Below are 17528 nucleotides of genomic sequence, written 5' to 3' on the forward strand. Positions count from 1 at the left end.
CTTCTTGCTATTATTTTTTTAAAAAGGGTAAAATTTTAAGGAATAACCCAAAAATAATTTATAACAACAACCACTTAATTTTGTTTTTTTGTAAATTCCAGCTAGAATTACAGATTCTAGCTAAATTCATATAATCTATTTAGATCTGGCTAAAAACAGTAGCCAAATATTTTTTTTTTAAGAAATACAAGAGAGATATTTTTTTAGGGGGGAAATGATTTTGCATATAAAATCAATTAAAAAATAACATCAATAACAATTAAAATATAAAATCAACATCCCTAATTGTCTAATGATAACTCTAATACTATTATTGGATTTCTTGAAACATATATAGGTAGTGGAAATGATAAATTTAATTTTTTTCAGGAGTCCTAAGTCTCGTTAGACAAATCTAAAATTATTTAGGGTTTATATGATGATTATCTAAAGATCAGATGTTTTTTTTAGTTTTGAATAATTGTTTAAGACTGAATTATTACAAACCTTAAGACAACTAAGTGGTTGGTCTCTAACAGTAGAGAGAGATTGCTATGTCTTTGAATGCAATCTCTTTTTTTTTGTGTTTTCAGATGTTCTATAACTTACATAGTTTTTGTACTAAAAATAAAAGGCATGATATTCTATTTATAAAGAGACCTGAAAACCCTATAAATAGCAAAATATCAATTTAATATCATACATATTATTTCAAAAAAGTTTTAGAAATTTATTCAATTAAGTTAATGTATAAATTACATTTTAGTTTTTAATTTTTAAAATTTATTTATAATTAAGTTATACTAGATTAATTATTCTATTTTAATTTTTAATCAATAATTTTATATGTGTAATCTATTAAATTCTCGAATAAGCCGATTCAAATATTACAATTAAAAAACAACAATACAAATCACGAGCAACATCCCGTGATGCACGTCATAACAATCAAAAAAACACATCAACACAGCACATTAATTAATCGTTAAATAGAATAGTTATAATTATAATATAAATTACGAATAAGTCATGGCGACGCGGTGCTTTCCTTCTCCGCTCTTCTCGCTCTCCAAGCCCCAGGCGTCTTAAAAACACTCTCTCCTAGGAGAGCGTCTCTTTCTATCATTCAGTAATAACTTTTGGAGATACAGTTTCAGGCGCCATTAGTAAGCAACTCTGTCTGATATCCTATCTGGAGGTCATCATGGAAGGTACCAAGTCCCTCTTAACCCATTTTTGGTTCTTTGTCTTTCGTCATTCTGATCTTATTCAATTTGATTTTCGCCGCCCTTTTAAGAACGACCCAATTGTTTATTTGCTGTTAATTTCTGTCCTGTTCCTTGTTCATGGGAACTTCAAAGGTTCTAGATTTGAAACAAAGCGATATATATATATATATATATATATATATATAGGATAGATGGTGGTAATTAGCTTATTCGATATTGTTATCTGTTAAGTGTTTTTGGTATCTGTGGACCGGGTGGTGAATGTGTGAATGCCCCTGTACCGACACTAGTTAAAAGGCAATTTTGTTGGGATAATCAATGTCATAGGTGGTAGATCAAGTAAACTGAGGATATAAAAGTATAATTTCTTAAACAAGAGAGCCAAGTATAATCGTGATGGAGGATCCTTTTGACAATTTTTCTTTCACTTTTATATCATAGCAAACATTGTTTCTCCCCTGTACTTTTTTTCAAATAAATTTATTATGTAAGATGATTTTTTTTCATCTTACAGCTCCAGTACTGAAGTGAACACGATGTGTAAGGGGTCATGTGGGGGTGTCATCAAATAGAAACCCGGTTTTCAAACTTGTAACTTTTTTGTACCAGCAGAGGTGTGTGATGGCCTGTGTCCAATTTAGTGCTTGAGTCAAATGCAAACCATTGTTTTTGCTTAAAAAATAAAACTTTATTCCGTGACTTGGATCTTCTTCGACTTGTTTATCTCACAAAACACAAAAGAGAAATGAAGAAAATCCATTCTATTTCAACCAAGCCCATAGCCAAGGGTGGCATTTCAGTGGCTTAAGCTTGCAATCTAAGAGGAAGCGAAACTTCTCAAATCTCTTGCAAGCAATTTTCAATTTTTTGTATCCTTTCTTCATTATCTATTTATTTCATTGATTATATTATATACAGGGGGTTGAACTATCAGGTCTTACAATGCCTCTCGACAAAGTCATTTCATTCTACTCAAACCATTGATTTGAGAGATCAGCTTTGACAAAGGCATTTAAATGGTTAAAGTTCATACAGATTGAATGAATTAGTGGCCTTCTATATAACCTCAGAAATTTTTTAGAACCAGAATTTAAACAAAAAGAGAAGGAATGTATCTCGGTTGTGTATACATCTATATCATTCTTTCTCTCTCTCAACAAAAATGTATATATTAGTAACTATTAATACTTTTATTCCATTACACTTTCGTCCACCTTTACCTTGTCTGGATGGTGCTTTCAGATTTCATTTGCTCTTTTCCCTGTTGTCTTTGGTGGGTGGAGAGAATAAGGGAGTTCAGTAAATTTTCTTGTATAATATCGGTCTCATACAGTTCTTGAATAAGAAATGCATGTTTAGCGTTTGATTTGGCAGCACAATACATGCTATTCATAAAATCCTCATGTAGGATGCTTTAGTGAAGATCATCCTACTTTGTGCAATCTTTGAAGCATGTGGTTAAATATTAGATTGCTTTTGAGAATTTTATTTTGGCCACCCTTAGCAGTTGCTGCTTATGGCATAGTATTAGGACACAACCACTTGCATGTTGGATATGGGTTATTCTTGTTCATTGAAACAGTTTTGCTTCCTATGATAGATTTGGCTGCAAAGAAGTGTGTGCCATGCAACCTGAAGGATCTACAAGCCATGACTGAAGAAAGTGCAAATGACCTTCTATTGAAGGTTTTCATTTTAATTTTTGTTTTTGTTCATTTTTTCATGCATACTCTTTTTTCAAGGTGGTATTTTTTAGGCTGCTGGGTGGAATTTGGTGAATGAAAATGGTACACTAAAGCTGAATCGTTCATGGAAAGTAAAGAGTTTCACTAAAGGGCTGGAACTATTCAAGCTTGTTGGGAATGTTGCTGAAGCAGAAGGTATGCTCTTGTTGCTGGTGGATCTCACTGTTGTCTGATTATGAAATGACAATGTTCAATTATTTACTAGAAATTTTGAGCTTTTCACTTAGTCGAGTAACAGTATATGCAAATACAGGTCACCATCCGGATCTTCATCTGGTTGGATGGAACAATATAACAATCGAGATATGGACTCATGCAGTGGGTGAGAACTTTGTGTCAAATCACATGGCCTCTCTTTTCAAAGTTATTTTTCTATATATTTACGTGCAAGTGACAATTCCAATGCCCTCTACTCTCTCATCGCTGAAGCTATGTTCTGAGAACACCTTCCTTTGTCCCTTTGTTGTAAAGAAATGTTCTATTTATACCTCTTTCTCCACTGTCCTTTTGCTTCGCTGGTTCAGTAACAATTTAAGCCATGAAATTAAGTAAGATGGTTGAAGCTTAAATACGAGTATAACTATGAGTATGTTGCTTTGCCAGATTTCTTTCTTCTCTAATTTCTGTCAACTAATGATGTTATATGAATTGGGAGAGAGGATATTATGCTTATGAAGTGAAGTGCTTGGACAAATGGGAAAGGGCCATTCTGCAAGTTAGTAGGAGTTTAGCCATATTTTCTGATTTTCATTTGATCTTGAAAGTAGGTGCCTGAACAAAGCTGAAAAAGGTTATGCAGAGTAGCTACTCATTTATTAAAGTAGTTTGCCTTTTGTGTCATATTTCTGATTGGCATGCATCCAAAAACGAATCTGAATTTCTTCAAAGCAGGAAAACCTCACTTGACTGTGAACTTCTGATGATAGAATCTAGCGGAGTGAAATAAAGAATCACCTGTGGGAGTTAGAAATTATGCTGATATTGATCCCACATAGTCCATTCTTAATTTTTTTTTATTTGTAATTAATAATATCGGTCTTATCATGATCCATGCTTTCACAGGTGGACTAACGGAAAATGACTTCATACTTGCTGCTAAGATAAATGGGCTTAACCTGCACCACCTACTGAGGAAGAAGGCTGCTGCTTGACTTGTAAATACAATTAGACTTCAGGTTTTTGGTTAATAGTCTTATCCAAAGGTATGAGGAAAGACTTTTTTTTCTCTCTCCAGTTTGTTAGATATTCTAAGTTTTGACTTGAGTTCTGCATAAATGGGTGACTTGGAGGCTTTGCAAACATATATCTTGGTAGTTGTAGCATACACTGATTTTAAAGATGAGCATTGAGAGTTGTAAAAGAGGTTTGTAACTTCATTTAGGGTTTGCCAGTAGGATTCATCGTGCTTTTGGTTTGCAGGCATGTCTTTAAGCATCCACCGTTTTCCAATGGGATCTTCTCTTTTAACTTTGGCAACTTCTCCCACCCAACACCTCACCACAAAACACCCAATGTGGTTAATAAACTAGGTCCAAAATGCAAATCCTAGCTTAAGTTTTCTTATTTTTTTCAAAGTCAACTTTTTGACTCGGCTAGGTCTTATCTAGCTTTGTTTGAGTTGATTGTGTCAATAAGGTTTTCAGTTACATTTTGAAGACATAACACATCAATCCCCTTTGCCCCCCCAGCTGGTATGGTCTCTATATGCTTTTTTTTATTCGTTTGTTGGGTTTTTTCTTTTTAGACTCACATAAAGATCCACGAAGAAGTGGAGCAAATCCAACAAAAATCCATGGAGGTGGAGTCATTGAGTTTTGTTGCTTGGAAAAGACAACATTGATGCATGATAAATTTGGTTCAATAGACATGATAATGCTGTCCAGTTCTCTGTTGTATTCTGCAATTCGTTGGAGAAGACGATTGAAAGTCCTGGGAAATAGAAAGAAGGATGCGCTGCATGAAAAATCAATGAATGCTAAATGGTTAAAAACATGTATATATAAGCTCATTATGTACTTTTCATGTATACCGTGAAAATTATTTGAGTAATCACTGAAACTACAGTTTGTGACGGTTTTCTTTTCATTGTTGGTATTTATTCATGGCAGTCAAAAGTCCATAATTAGTGTATACTGTGAAATTACTGTGCGAGACTGATTTTATTTACATTTTTTTATTTGGATTTTTTTTATTTAGATTAAGATTTTAATTTATTTAATATTTTACTATCTAGAAATTATAATGTTAGATGAATTTTATTAGATAGTGTTTTGTATGCTAGACAAAGATGGATTTTACATGACAATTTTTTTTAATGAAATTTGGTGTATATTTGGTAGAAAAGTCAATTTTTGTCTTGTTCAATACTTTTCTAGTATATGATTTTTTGTCCCACTAAAAGAGATAAGGACAAACTTATTCAATTCTCTACATAAAAGTTAACTCTGGTTGATCTGAGTCAACGTAGAAATAATAATAATTATTATTATAGTAGGGTCGACCTGTTACAAGGCCAATGTCACATATTGAGTTCACTATCAACAAAAGAATAAAAATATTATTATAGTTTTAAAACTTGATTAGAGGATTGAGCTGGGGTAAAGTTTGGGTTACGGGCCAAGTTGATTATTGACCTAAGTCAATAAGATGATAAAAATAATTATTATTATAGTTTTAGAACCTGACTAGGAGGTCGACTTGAGGCTAGGCCCGAGTCACGGATCGAGTCGGGTTGATTATTAACCCGTGTTAACAAAATGATAAAAATAGTTATTATTATAGTTTTAAAACTCGATTGCAAGATTGGCCTGTGACAAGGCTTAGGTTATGGGTTGGATTGACCATTAACCCGGATCAACACAATAATAAAAGTAGTTATTATTATAATTTTAAAATCCAGCTTAAGGATCGACCAAGGCAAGGGCTAGGTTCTGAGTCGAGTTGACCATTGACCCTGGTCAACATATGAATAAAAGTGGTTATTATCATAATTTAAAACTTGATTTGGTGATTGACTTGGGGTTTGGCTGACTATTGACTTGAGTTAATGTAAAGATAAAGTTATTATTATTATTATAGTTTTTAAAACACAACTTGGAGGTCGATCTGAGACCAAACTCGGGTTACAGGTCGAGTTAACCATTGACGCATGTGAATATCAGGATACAAATGATTATTATATAATTTTAAAACTCGACTCGGGGGTCGACCTGAGACCAGGCTCGGGTCACAGGTCAGGATGACCATTGACCTGGATTAATATAAGAATAAAAATAATTATTATCATAGTTTTAAACCCAACTAGGAGGTTAATTTAGGACAAGGTCTAAGTCACGGGTAGGGATGGTCAACCTAGGTCGACTCGAAGCAATATAATGATAAAAATGATTATTATAATAATTTAAAAACTTGACTCTGGGGTCAACTTAGGACAAGTCACGGGTTGGGAGAGTTAACTCGGGTTAATCTGGGTCAACATATGAATAAAAATGATTATTATCATAGTTTTAAAACTCAACTTGGAGGTCGACTCGGGTAAGGCCTAGATCACAGGTCGGGAGGGTGTACGAATAAAATTTATTATTATAGTTTTAAAACCTGATTAGGAAGTCGAACTAGGATAAGCCTTAGGTCATTGGTTAGAAGGGTCAATTCTAGTTGACCCAAGTTAAAAAAATAATTAAAGTAACCTCATTTTGACAAAAAAAAAATTGATAGATTTTTTACGCGTGTTTTATCTCTGGTCGCAAGTCAACCTAAACCGATCCAAGCACAGAGTCAATCGGGTCCCATCTAATGTCTACCAAAATAAAACATTGTCCAATTCAGTCCAAAACACACTAAACAAAAGATAATATAGTTATTTCATTAATAATTAAGATTTTCAAGTTTTGAAGAGTTTAAGAAAAGTCAATTTGTTAAATCAAGCATAACTTTTAATGCAACTATTAGATTTTAACAGAAGATTTTAAAGACTCTATTTTATATTGTGTTAAAGTCTCATAATGATAAAAAATTAAAAATAATTTTCAAATGAAACTTGAAAATAATGTTTTTTTTTCTATTTAGCTCAAGACTTTTTTTATTTAATTAACATTTTATTATTTAGAAATCTTAATACTAGATAAATTTTATTAGTTGGATAAATTTTAATTAAAAATCCTTCTCTATAAAAAATTTTAGGTATAAACCTAATATAAATAAAAACAACTCAAGTTCAAACTACACAGACTTTTAATAAAATTCTAAAGAATTTTTTTTTATAGCTAAGTTCTATAACCTTAAAAGCTTGAAAATGCTCACTTGTACCCATGCTAAACGGCGTCAATGGCCAGCATAAAACATTTGTTTGATTTGTTGATTTACTGAACATTTCAGCTGGATGACATTCAACGAAGCCAAAGACAAACAAAACGCCACCACCTTCACTCGCTCATATTCCAACAGAATCTGTACCGCCAGCCCATTTTGCATTCTATTATTTCTATAGCACTTAGGTAGCTTTTGCTCTTTATCCACGTTAATGCCAATGACCATGCTTGCTTCATTGCTAAGGCAAAGGGCTCCCATCTTCCATGTGAAGTAAGTAGATCTAATCTTGAAAAGGGTTGTCTGTTGTGTCCCCTGATCAATCAGCTGACAAGATCTGACAATGACACCTGAATAGATAACAGAGAAAGACCCAGCTTACTGTCTGAAGTCTGAACAGGCAAACCATTTTCTCATAATCCAGACAGTACGGTCAACAGTTCCAACCACTAAACATTAAATAACTCCCAATCCATTTGAATCAGTATATGGTTAATGAAACAGTAATATGTCGCCAAGAACGTTGACGAACAAAGTATGAATGGCAAATCGATTGAGCAAACTAGTGGTGATGTGTTAGTTAAGAAATGATTGAATGGTGCAATTCATGCGCTGCGTGTAGCCTTTAAACTAGATTCAATATCTGGATCAGCATTGACGCTACTCTTGAAGAACGTGAAACATGGCACCAGAATTAGCAGAAGTGCGCAGTGGATTACTTCCTTTATTTAGGCACACTCTCATGATATGCTTTTTGTTCCTGGTTGTACATTTGCCATGCAAAATAGCTCTAATGAATTCATTCTCAAGTGCAAGCCCCTTCAAGACCAGAGAAACCAAATCAATTATGGTTGTGGAAACAATGATATGATCTTTGATCACACAAGCAAGGCGTTTTTGGGAGAGCGAATTACTTTATTCTGAAAAAGGTATTGCATGGTAAGAACCAGAGAAAAGTAGTTACAGCAAACTCGGCTACTATGACTATCATTCCTGAGAGTTAAGAGTTGATCATATCATCTCATTTTTAAAACGAAATCAAGGATGTTTCACATAGAGCAACATGATTTGAGCAGAAATAATGAAGAAAATAACTATTTGTAATCTCTCACATTTGAATGCAGTACTGATATCAATAAAAGGGATTGAACAGAGGCTTAGTGTTACTGCGTTAACACATTAGAATACAGACCATGCCTTTGATTCGATATGATGGATATGCAGCTACATTCACAAAGAACTCAAGGCATTAAAGAGAGTTCCTAAAGACATAGCAGATGGCAAATAAAAATCTAAAGAGCAATTGTCTGCAGAAGTTCAAATTTTGATTTGTCACAGTAGGCTAAGAGAAGACAGGATAATTTTACAGTAAAATTTTAGATACACGCAACAGGGAAATCATTGAGCATACCCAGTGCACTACTATCTACTTCACACATTTGTATGAGATCCACAGGATGCATGAGAAGGGAGCAATACATTGGGTATATAGAAATTGTTTTTATATGAAACACTTGGCAGTTAGTAGGTTGTCATGACTAATGAGTCAAGGATCTTCATCAACACCTAAATACGAGCTTTTTCCATGAATGTTTCACCAAGTCACGAAGCAATTTTTGAAAGATGTAATGCTCTGGACCAAATCTTCATAAATTGGAGACAAAATTGGAAGAGGCAAAAGCTTTATTCTTCCCAGGGATAATGTCAAGAGCAAGACACATCCTACAGATGAAGGAAAGAATTTCAGGGCTACATTGATCAAATCAGTTTTGGATATTAGATCCAAAAACAATTCTTCCACCATGGGCCAGTTCATTTCAAACAAATATTACAAAAATGATAGTCATATTAGCTTCCAATTTTCGGGTCAAACCATAGCTACATTATTCAAGTACAATGCAATCAGGCTGCATCCTAATTTAGATATTCATAACTATCTAGATTTTCACACATGAGCTAGAGTAAAGCTACCAATAAGCAAGTTACCTCAAGTGATCTATCTGCTCCACATTTTTACACAGGCTTTTGCAAGAGTGCAGTCAAGTAAACCTCCCCATTCTTCAAGCCACTAGAATCAGTTTTATTCCCAACTGCCCACTTTACTTTCTTGTAACCCAATTTCCCAATCAAAGGTCCAAAAACCTTATCAAGATCTACTCGTTTACTAAAGAAGTGATCAAACCACAAGTAGCCACCACCCCTCAACACTCTATCAACATCATAGAACAAAAACTCCATCATTGTCAAAGGCATCCACCTATTCACTGCGTGTCCACATCTGACCAGATCCACCACTCCATCAAAAACTGGCAACCTGTGCTGCAATGGCACATGAAGTGGCACTAAGCCCCTCATTGCCACCACTTCATTATTAGGCACATTGAAATTCATTGTTGTAGTGACAACAGTCACATTGTACTGCTTCATTCTAGCTGCAAAAGTACCAGTAGCACCACCGATATCAATGCCGAGTCTAATAACAGAATCGGCTGATTTTGCTACTTGTAGCAACTGCGGGATTGGGAGATCCAACTCAGTCTTATAGGTCATGAACTTGGAGATCTCATTATTTAGATCAAAACCAAGACTTGGGTTTTGCTTAGCTAGGCAAGAAAATGACCTGCAAGTAGGATACTTGTTCCATATTACATTGGAGTCGAGAAAAGAAGAAGGGAAAGGGTTACGAGGTAGAGAAGAGGGTGGTTTTGGTGGGGTTTTGGAGAAGCATCGACGGCGAGGGAGAGGGTGGCAGCCATGGAGGATTAAGGACTCAGCAAGAAGATCAGAGTCATGAGGGCAAAGAGAATAAGGAGAGTAGCTCATGTACTTGTGTAGAAGATCAGGGTGATTATGGCAAGAAGAAGCTATAGGTGAGAGGTGTGAATAAAGGAGGAGATCTTGAGGGACGGAGGGTTTGGTAGTGGTGGGAGATGGGGTGGTGGAAGGTGGCTGGTGGCGCGTGAGGTGGCTGATGGTGGCGCGTATGGTGTTGAGTTGGTGGAGAAGGTGGTCAGGTACTGGTTGTTGATCAGATGGGGGCTTGGGAGATTGAACGCGGGAGGAAAGATGGTAGAGGGAAAGGATGTTGGTGGCCACCATGGCTAGGACAAGTACCAAGTTCAAGCCCATGGTGAAACCCATGATCTTACCTAGTGCTCCTGCTAGCTGCTCCTATGCCTTGGTGTGTTCTTGGAAGCACTTTGCTGCTGCAGTTAAGGTGGTTGACTGAGCGACTGACCAGCAAGCCAAGTGGCAACAAGTAGAGATGATCTATTGCTTGCCTGTGATGGGTGGGAGATCAGCAAGGATGTGTTTGGCTTGTGATGATCCAATTTGTGGGCCCTCATGAGAATCTGCATAAGTGCATCTTCTTGTGTCCTGAAAATTTGTTGGGGACAGAAGAAATATTGGAGGGATGCTTTTGCTTTTTTTTCCGTGCGGGAACTTACGCGTTTGACGGATGACATGTCTATGCATCGTCAATACATGTGAATTTCAACCCCTTTTTTCAAAATATTTTCAAAATATTTTTTATTTTAAAAATATTAATTTAATATATTTTTTTATTTTTTTATGATTCTCATGTGTTAATATTAAAATAAAAAATAAAAAAATTATTTTAATATATTTTTAATTAAAAAATATTTTTATAAAATTACCCTACATCATTGTTAATCACCCATATACCTTTCATTATAATAATTTTCATACCAACTTGAAAAACACGAGTTCAAGAATTATATTTAACTTTTTTTTATAAAAAAAACTAAAATTATTCTTGATTATATTGTGGAATAAGATACAATCTTATATAGATTATAATAATATTCCACAATATTTTTCTTTAAACTTTTTAGTTACTAGACTCTTTTATTTATTTGATCTTTGCACTTTAAGTTTATTTAAGATTTAACTTAATGATTTATTTTGATTGGTTTGATATAGAATTCTCGTAATGTCAAGAAAAAATCATCCTATAATTAATGCTCGATTTAATAAAATAAAACAAAATTTATTAATTTACGACAATTGAAGCTAGATGTGATGTTTTTTTAACCCTAGAAATTAAATTAAATTTCAAAAATTAAATCAATTCCCTTTTAAAGGTTAATGATTTGAATTTCAAATGAATTCAAATCATAAAAATAACAGTAATTAAAAATTAAAAATACTATTACAGGAATAACCCTCAAACTTGTCTAATAAAACTTAACACGTAGTTGACTAAAACCCCAGCAATAGCAAGACACCAACAAAGAAAAATGCAGGAGAAAACATAAGTTTCAACGAGAGAGACAAAAGCAGATTAGTTTGGTCTGCCACAAATAGAACCTTTTCTGCTACAGCACCCTTTCCCTCAAGAACACCATAGTACTTCGATCCACCGGCCGCTAAATCCCCAGCAAGAAAAAAAAAACATAACAAAATATTAGTAATTCTAAACCCCTTGAATATTTATCCATAAAATCACTAAGAAAATGGATTAATAAAAGCAAGAAAAAGTGAAGAAATGTAAGATACAAGTAGATGAAACATTGAAAAGAAGCAAGGGAAGCTTGGAGCAACCAACGATTAGTAGAGAGAGTCTTCAAGAGGGATGGTCTTCTTGAAGTGGGTTTTGAGAGTCAAATATGTTTTGATTCTTCTTTTGTTTGCTTTGGGATGGATTTTGCTAAATTTTGGAGATGACGATGAACACTCCGTTTGTTTAAGCTTCTTGTTGAAGCGATTTTTGAAATTGTGGTAACGGTGGTGGTTTAAAGTGTTTTTTTTTTAATTTAAAAATGCATAAAAATAAATTTTTTTTTAAAAAATTATTTTTGACATTAGCATATCAAAACAATTTCAAAATATATTAATTTTTTTTATTTTAAACAAAAACAAATTTTAAAATTTTTAAAGATACAATTTGCATCGCATTCCTAAACACTCTTGAAATCATAATGATGTTATTTGAAATCCAACTTAACATGAAATTTAAAGAACACAACTTTAAACATTTTTTCTATAAATTTTGAATCTAAATCTAACCTTTCTTTCTTGGTTGACTAAAGGTGGAATTGTAAGAAGTAGTACCATGAAATTTTGAATTAATCAATTTTTAAAATTTATTTATAATCAAGTCATATTTAAATAATTATTTCATTTTGATTTTTGATTGATGATTCTTATATGTGTGACTCTATAAGTTTTTTAATAAGTTAACACAAACATAAATCATAATTAAAAAATAAAATAAGATTAAATAAATTAAAAATTTTAATTTATTATCGATTAAACAATTGATTGATTTATATTTGAAGATCAAGTACAGTGTCTAACAATTTGTCATGATCAGTCAAATATTAAAAAAATTATAAATTGCTTGACTTAACTTTTCAATGATCAGTTTCTCAGTGTAATTAGTATATTTTTATCAAGAATGTTCTGATTTAGAAATTATAGTATGAAATATGTTTGCTTTGTTAATTTTTTTTTTATTCTCAACACTATAATCATTTGATTATCTGAATAAGATTTGAAACTCTTTTCAATTCTTTTTCTTCATTTTGGTTAAGGATTTCACAATCAATACTATTTGGGAATAGATTAAATATTTTTTTTTTAATTCATCTAGGGTGATAAATTCTCTTTTAATTACTTAAATACCTTCATATAGTTTATATTATACTCAATATTTGTCTGTTTGTTACTATTGATTAAGATAACGTGTTGTCAGGATCAAATCATAACTCTTCTTATATAAGATAATATAGTGTTCTCAAGTCTAAATATCACTTGCACGATTATCACGTAAGTTTTTCCATAAACATAAGTGATATCTTCATATAAAATTCTTTTGCAGATCGGTTCAGTGTATATATCTTCTGACAAGCACCTGTATATTAATTATAGATATCCTTCATACCTCAATTTATAAAAACAACTACTTTATTTCATTAAAAAAAAACATAATACGCACCGATCTTAACAACTCTAAGTAATATTCAGTCTTAATAAAACATTAACCAAAAACATTTAAGAATAACGTTTTGATGCAATAAAAATCTTATAATTATAACAATTTTATAATTTCTTATATAATTTTTTTTCATGAGCTTTATTTTCATTTTATATTTATTTATTAAATATTAGATTTATTAATAAATTATAAATATTTTTGAAAATATTTTTTTGTTAATAATAAATATTTTTTTATACCAATAAAATTAATGTGACCAGCTGAGCATATTCACTAACAAGGCCTTGGTGAAAGCACTCACCCATAATGATACAAATTCTCTTTGCAGGAGGAGCAAAGAAAAGCATTACAAGCCGAGGCAGGCAGATTCACAATCTTCAGCAATAAATAAATAATCCAACTTTCTGTGTCATCACTCCAATCAATCAATGGTATGCTCCAAATGCTTTTGTTTTTCTATTTCTTTGTCTCCTTTAATTTCCCTCTAATTTTTTCGGTTTTATTTTTCTGTTAGCTTAATTCTTAGATACCCAATTTAGATTATGAACGCTTAATTTTCATACAAGGAGGTAATATATGAACTGATCTCATGCGGGTTTCCATGCCAAATACACTTCAAAGTTGGAGTCTTTTTTCGTTGCCAGAAATCAAAGGACCTTCTTTCTTTCTGCTCAAGTCTTCTTCTTGTTGTTGTTACGTATAGGCTGATCCTGAGTTAGAAGCAATTAGACAAAGAAGAATGCAAGAGCTCATGGCTCAACGAAGCATGGTAATCAGCAAAATTTTGAACAGCAGAAGGCCCAGGGAAGACGCAAAGAGGTTGGTTTCTGAAATTCTACTTTAGCATTATTACTCGATACTTTTTAAGGGCCTGTTTTGTAGTTTCTGAGTAAAGGAATCGCAAAACTTTTGAAGGGTATTGTCATAATCCTCTCATCCTTGTCAATCTTATATCAAAGACTCCTTCTAAGTCTGAGCAATGAGAATGGAAGTAGGACTGCCATGGTCACAGCCAGCAGTGTGAAGCTGGATATGAAACTGGCATTTTCAAAACTATATGGGCTACTGCATGGTAGTAGGTTCTTTTTGGTGAATTTGCTGAGTTGCCTTTAGATTTGTACGTAAGATCCTTCACTTTGGTTTGTTGCCGGTTATATTTTTAAATTATTTTGATAATTTAATATTAAAAATAATTTTTTAAAATAAAAAAAATATTATTTTGATATATTTTTAAATAAAAAAATACTTAAAAATAATAATCATAACCATTTCTAAATCAATTATTATGCGGTCACTTTTCAGTAAAGCCTATCTTCTGCATTAAATGGCTGAAAAAATGTCATGAAGTAATTATACTAAAGAGATAACAGATGGTCCCATAGCATGTTGTGTATTTAGATGGCCTGAAACATGGAAGGCTGCAGATGACCTGTATCCTTCATAGTAGGTTGTTGGAGATATTGTTGTCAAAATCATGAGTTGATTTTTAAAATCTTATAATTTTACGAGTTAACATGTATATAATATATCAAATCAGGTTAAAATTCAAAATCGATCAAACTCGGTCAAAATCGGTTAAATCAGACCGATTTTACGAGTTTGATCGATTTCAAGTTTTAACCCACAAAAGTTAAAAAATTTATTGCCTCCCTGTCAAGTCCCCTGACACTTCACTACATAGTCCCCACTCCCCAGTCTCCCCCTTTCCTGTTGCCTAAATCTCAAATTTTCAACCTTGGCATACTAACACCAGCATTAGAGGATCTTGGGTATGGGAAAGCTTTGTACTGTATTTTAGACCGGGAAGGCATGATCGGAGGATCGAAACCATAGGAAGACAGAGGTAGATGGTGATGAATCAAATGAGTAAAATAAGAGATAGAAATACTTATATAAAGAGAAATACTGTGTTTTAGACTAACTATTGTTAACTGCAAAGAGAGACGACAAAGACTCAGAGAGAACTTGAAATACATATCTTGCTTGGTAGGATATTTAGATATTATTTCTAGGACTTGTTACTAGTATAAAAAAGGCGGAAGGTGAGATGGCATGAGATAAAATTGATGTCATTTTGTACGTTTTTGTTCTCGTTGTCACGGGTTCACTGTATTGGTCTCTGTTAATTTTTTTTTTTGAAGTTGGTGATATACCTTAGAATGTTGTATCATCTCACTAGTTGCCTGTAGTATATTTCAAGACATGTCCTCTAGAAAATGTTCTGAAACTCTATCAATAAAACATAGTTGTTCATTTTTTTTTCTTTTCGTATTTTTAAGTTATTTAAACCATGTATGAATTTTTATTTGAATTATATATTTTAAGGTGTTTAGGCATTTGTATTGTTTCTTTCACTTTTATTTTAATTGTGTTATATTATTATTTACTACTTAACTGAAATTGTTAATATATAATTAGTTAAAATATTTTTCTTGTAATTTTACGATTCGAGTTTTCGATCCGAGTTTATATTGTATATTTCATGTCTTGTTAAAAAAAATGTTTTTGACAACCTTGATTGGAGGCAAAAATCAAGAGCTTATTGTAAAATAGAGAAGACTAGCTTTACAGTCAACGCTACTTTGCAGCTACAATTTTAGGTAAAATTGGCTTCAGATGACCTGTTTCCTACAACATAAGCTTTAAAATTAACACTTCGAATGAAAAACATAGAAGATATTTTCACTAAATTAAATAAATTTTTAAAAAAACATGAATGGATTAAGTGTGAAAAAGTTGTTAATGTTAATTAACTAGGAGTGATCTGCTTGTGCAACACTAAATGTAAGATTTTGAAGTTAATTTTTAATGTGAAAAGAACAAAGTAATTTATTATGAATATGGTCTGATGTATCATAATTTGTTTTTAACTGAGCAATAAAAAAATAGTATTTACGCTTTATATAATAAATTACGAAATATGTGAATTGATAAATTTTGAAAATTTGTTATACTTAACATAATTTGAACAAATTATGGGTGAATGAGAAATTAATCTTAAAGAATAATTGATTTTTCTACTAAGAGAATCTTGGCTTTTCTAGATTTAATTCTTGATATATAGTGGTTAATCAAAAGTTGATAATGATGAGAATCAATTTTTTAACCTTTTAACTTTTAAAATTCACTAGAAAGAAAGGGGGTGAATGAAGAGTTTTCAACCTGATTTTTTTATTATTTTTAGACATTATTCCTCACTTCATTTTTAGTGCCTTTTTTTTTCATGCTTTGGTTTTCCTCTCAAATCTAGAGTTGAGGTTCATTTTATTGAGAAATATTTGAGTTCCATAATTGTTGATTTAAATTTTTTTATTTAGAAGTGCATCTAAACCAAAGTAGTGGTGTTAGAATTTTGAGAGATATATTGTAAATATTCTAGTTGCACAAGTGAAGAGCAATAAAACCTTAAGAACAAAGCACTAATCCTTCACAACAACAAAATGTTTGTTACTTTAAAGTACTTCAACGAGTAAATACCTTTCTTTATTTTAATTTAAATATAGATATTTTTTTTTTACTAATATGCATACTAAAACTTTGAATTAATATTAATTGCAAGTTTAATTATATACTTAATATGTAAGGTAGAATCTTATTATTTTTTTTTGTTGAAAGCATGTTTGCCTTAGTTATGCTTTTACATACTTATAGTTTTAAACATGTATAAACTCAAGGCTTTCGTTGGGCATCTTTTGTTTGCAATGCTTTTGTGATGATAAACTAAATATCTTTACTCATTAGTCTAATATATATTTACAAACTTTGATTTCCAATCTTAAAGCTTTAGTTTGATTTTTTTAAGATTTTGTTTAGTTTATCTTGTGAGAAAAAAAATTAATAATGAGAATAATAGTATAAATTAATTGTGAAAGAGGTTTTTAGCATTTTTAAAATCTAAGTTATTATTTAACGTTTTTTTTAGTTGTTATATTCTCACATATAGATTTAATCTTAATTCTATACAATTTAATTTATAACCTTTTGGTTTGCTATGAGTTTTTCTTTTTATTTAATTTGAGAAGGTTTCTATATATCTTTTTTTTTGAAGTTATAATTTGTCTTTTTAAAATTGTTTTTCATGCAATTTTAATGGTTTGGTCCATGTCATATATCTTTTTTTATTTATATTTTCCAATAAGTGAATCATTGATTTTTTTTTAATGATAGTCTATACTATCTTGCTTATACTCTCTAAGATTGATACCAAATTTATTTGGTCGGTTTTGTTCACATGTACAAAAAGTTAATGCGGTGAATGGTTACGGTTTAGGAAGTTATGTCTAAAGAGATTGAGTTTTAAACGGG

The 17528-nt window shown here is 31.9% G+C and overlaps 2 protein-coding genes across 6 annotated transcripts; one reads left to right on the forward strand and one right to left on the reverse strand.

Moving 5' to 3' along the window:
* The first annotated feature begins 1005 nt into the window (after positions 1–1005).
* Positions 1006–5038, forward strand: LOC133702915 (pterin-4-alpha-carbinolamine dehydratase 2, mitochondrial-like). Of its 3 annotated transcripts, none has more exons than XR_009843804.1 (6): positions 1006–1190; positions 2809–2894; positions 2965–3088; positions 3207–3275; positions 4016–4155; positions 4373–5038. XR_009843804.1 is itself a non-coding variant. In XM_062127247.1 (5 exons), the coding sequence occupies exons 1-5, from the start codon at positions 1184–1186 to the stop codon at positions 4102–4104; spliced, it is 375 nt and encodes a 124-aa protein (XP_061983231.1). In that variant the 5' UTR covers positions 1006–1183; the 3' UTR covers positions 4105–5038. The 3 variants fall into 3 exon arrangements, 1 of the variants encoding a protein (XP_061983231.1); XR_009843803.1 differs by having other exon boundaries at positions 4698–5038; XM_062127247.1 differs by having other exon boundaries at positions 4016–5038.
* Positions 5039–7099: 2061 nt separating this feature from the next.
* Positions 7100–10709, reverse strand: LOC133703902 (probable methyltransferase At1g29790). 3 transcript variants are annotated; one of them, XM_062128640.1, is made up of 2 exons: positions 9248–10709; positions 7100–7611 (listed from the first exon to the last, which is right to left on the reverse strand). In XM_062128640.1, exon 1 carries the CDS (start codon positions 10400–10402, stop codon positions 9275–9277), a length of 1128 nt encoding a protein of 375 aa, XP_061984624.1. In that variant the 5' UTR covers positions 10403–10709; the 3' UTR covers positions 7100–7611; positions 9248–9274. The 3 variants fall into 3 exon arrangements, with proteins under 3 accessions (XP_061984624.1, XP_061984625.1, XP_061984623.1); XM_062128641.1 differs by lacking the exon at positions 7100–7611 and adding an exon at positions 7718–8080; XM_062128639.1 differs by lacking the exon at positions 7100–7611 and adding an exon at positions 8357–8983.
* Between the last annotated feature and the right edge of the window lie 6819 nt (positions 10710–17528).

Source organism: Populus nigra, chromosome 9 (assembly GCF_951802175.1).
Source record: "Populus nigra chromosome 9, ddPopNigr1.1, whole genome shotgun sequence".
NCBI lineage: Eukaryota > Viridiplantae > Streptophyta > Magnoliopsida > Malpighiales > Salicaceae > Populus > Populus nigra.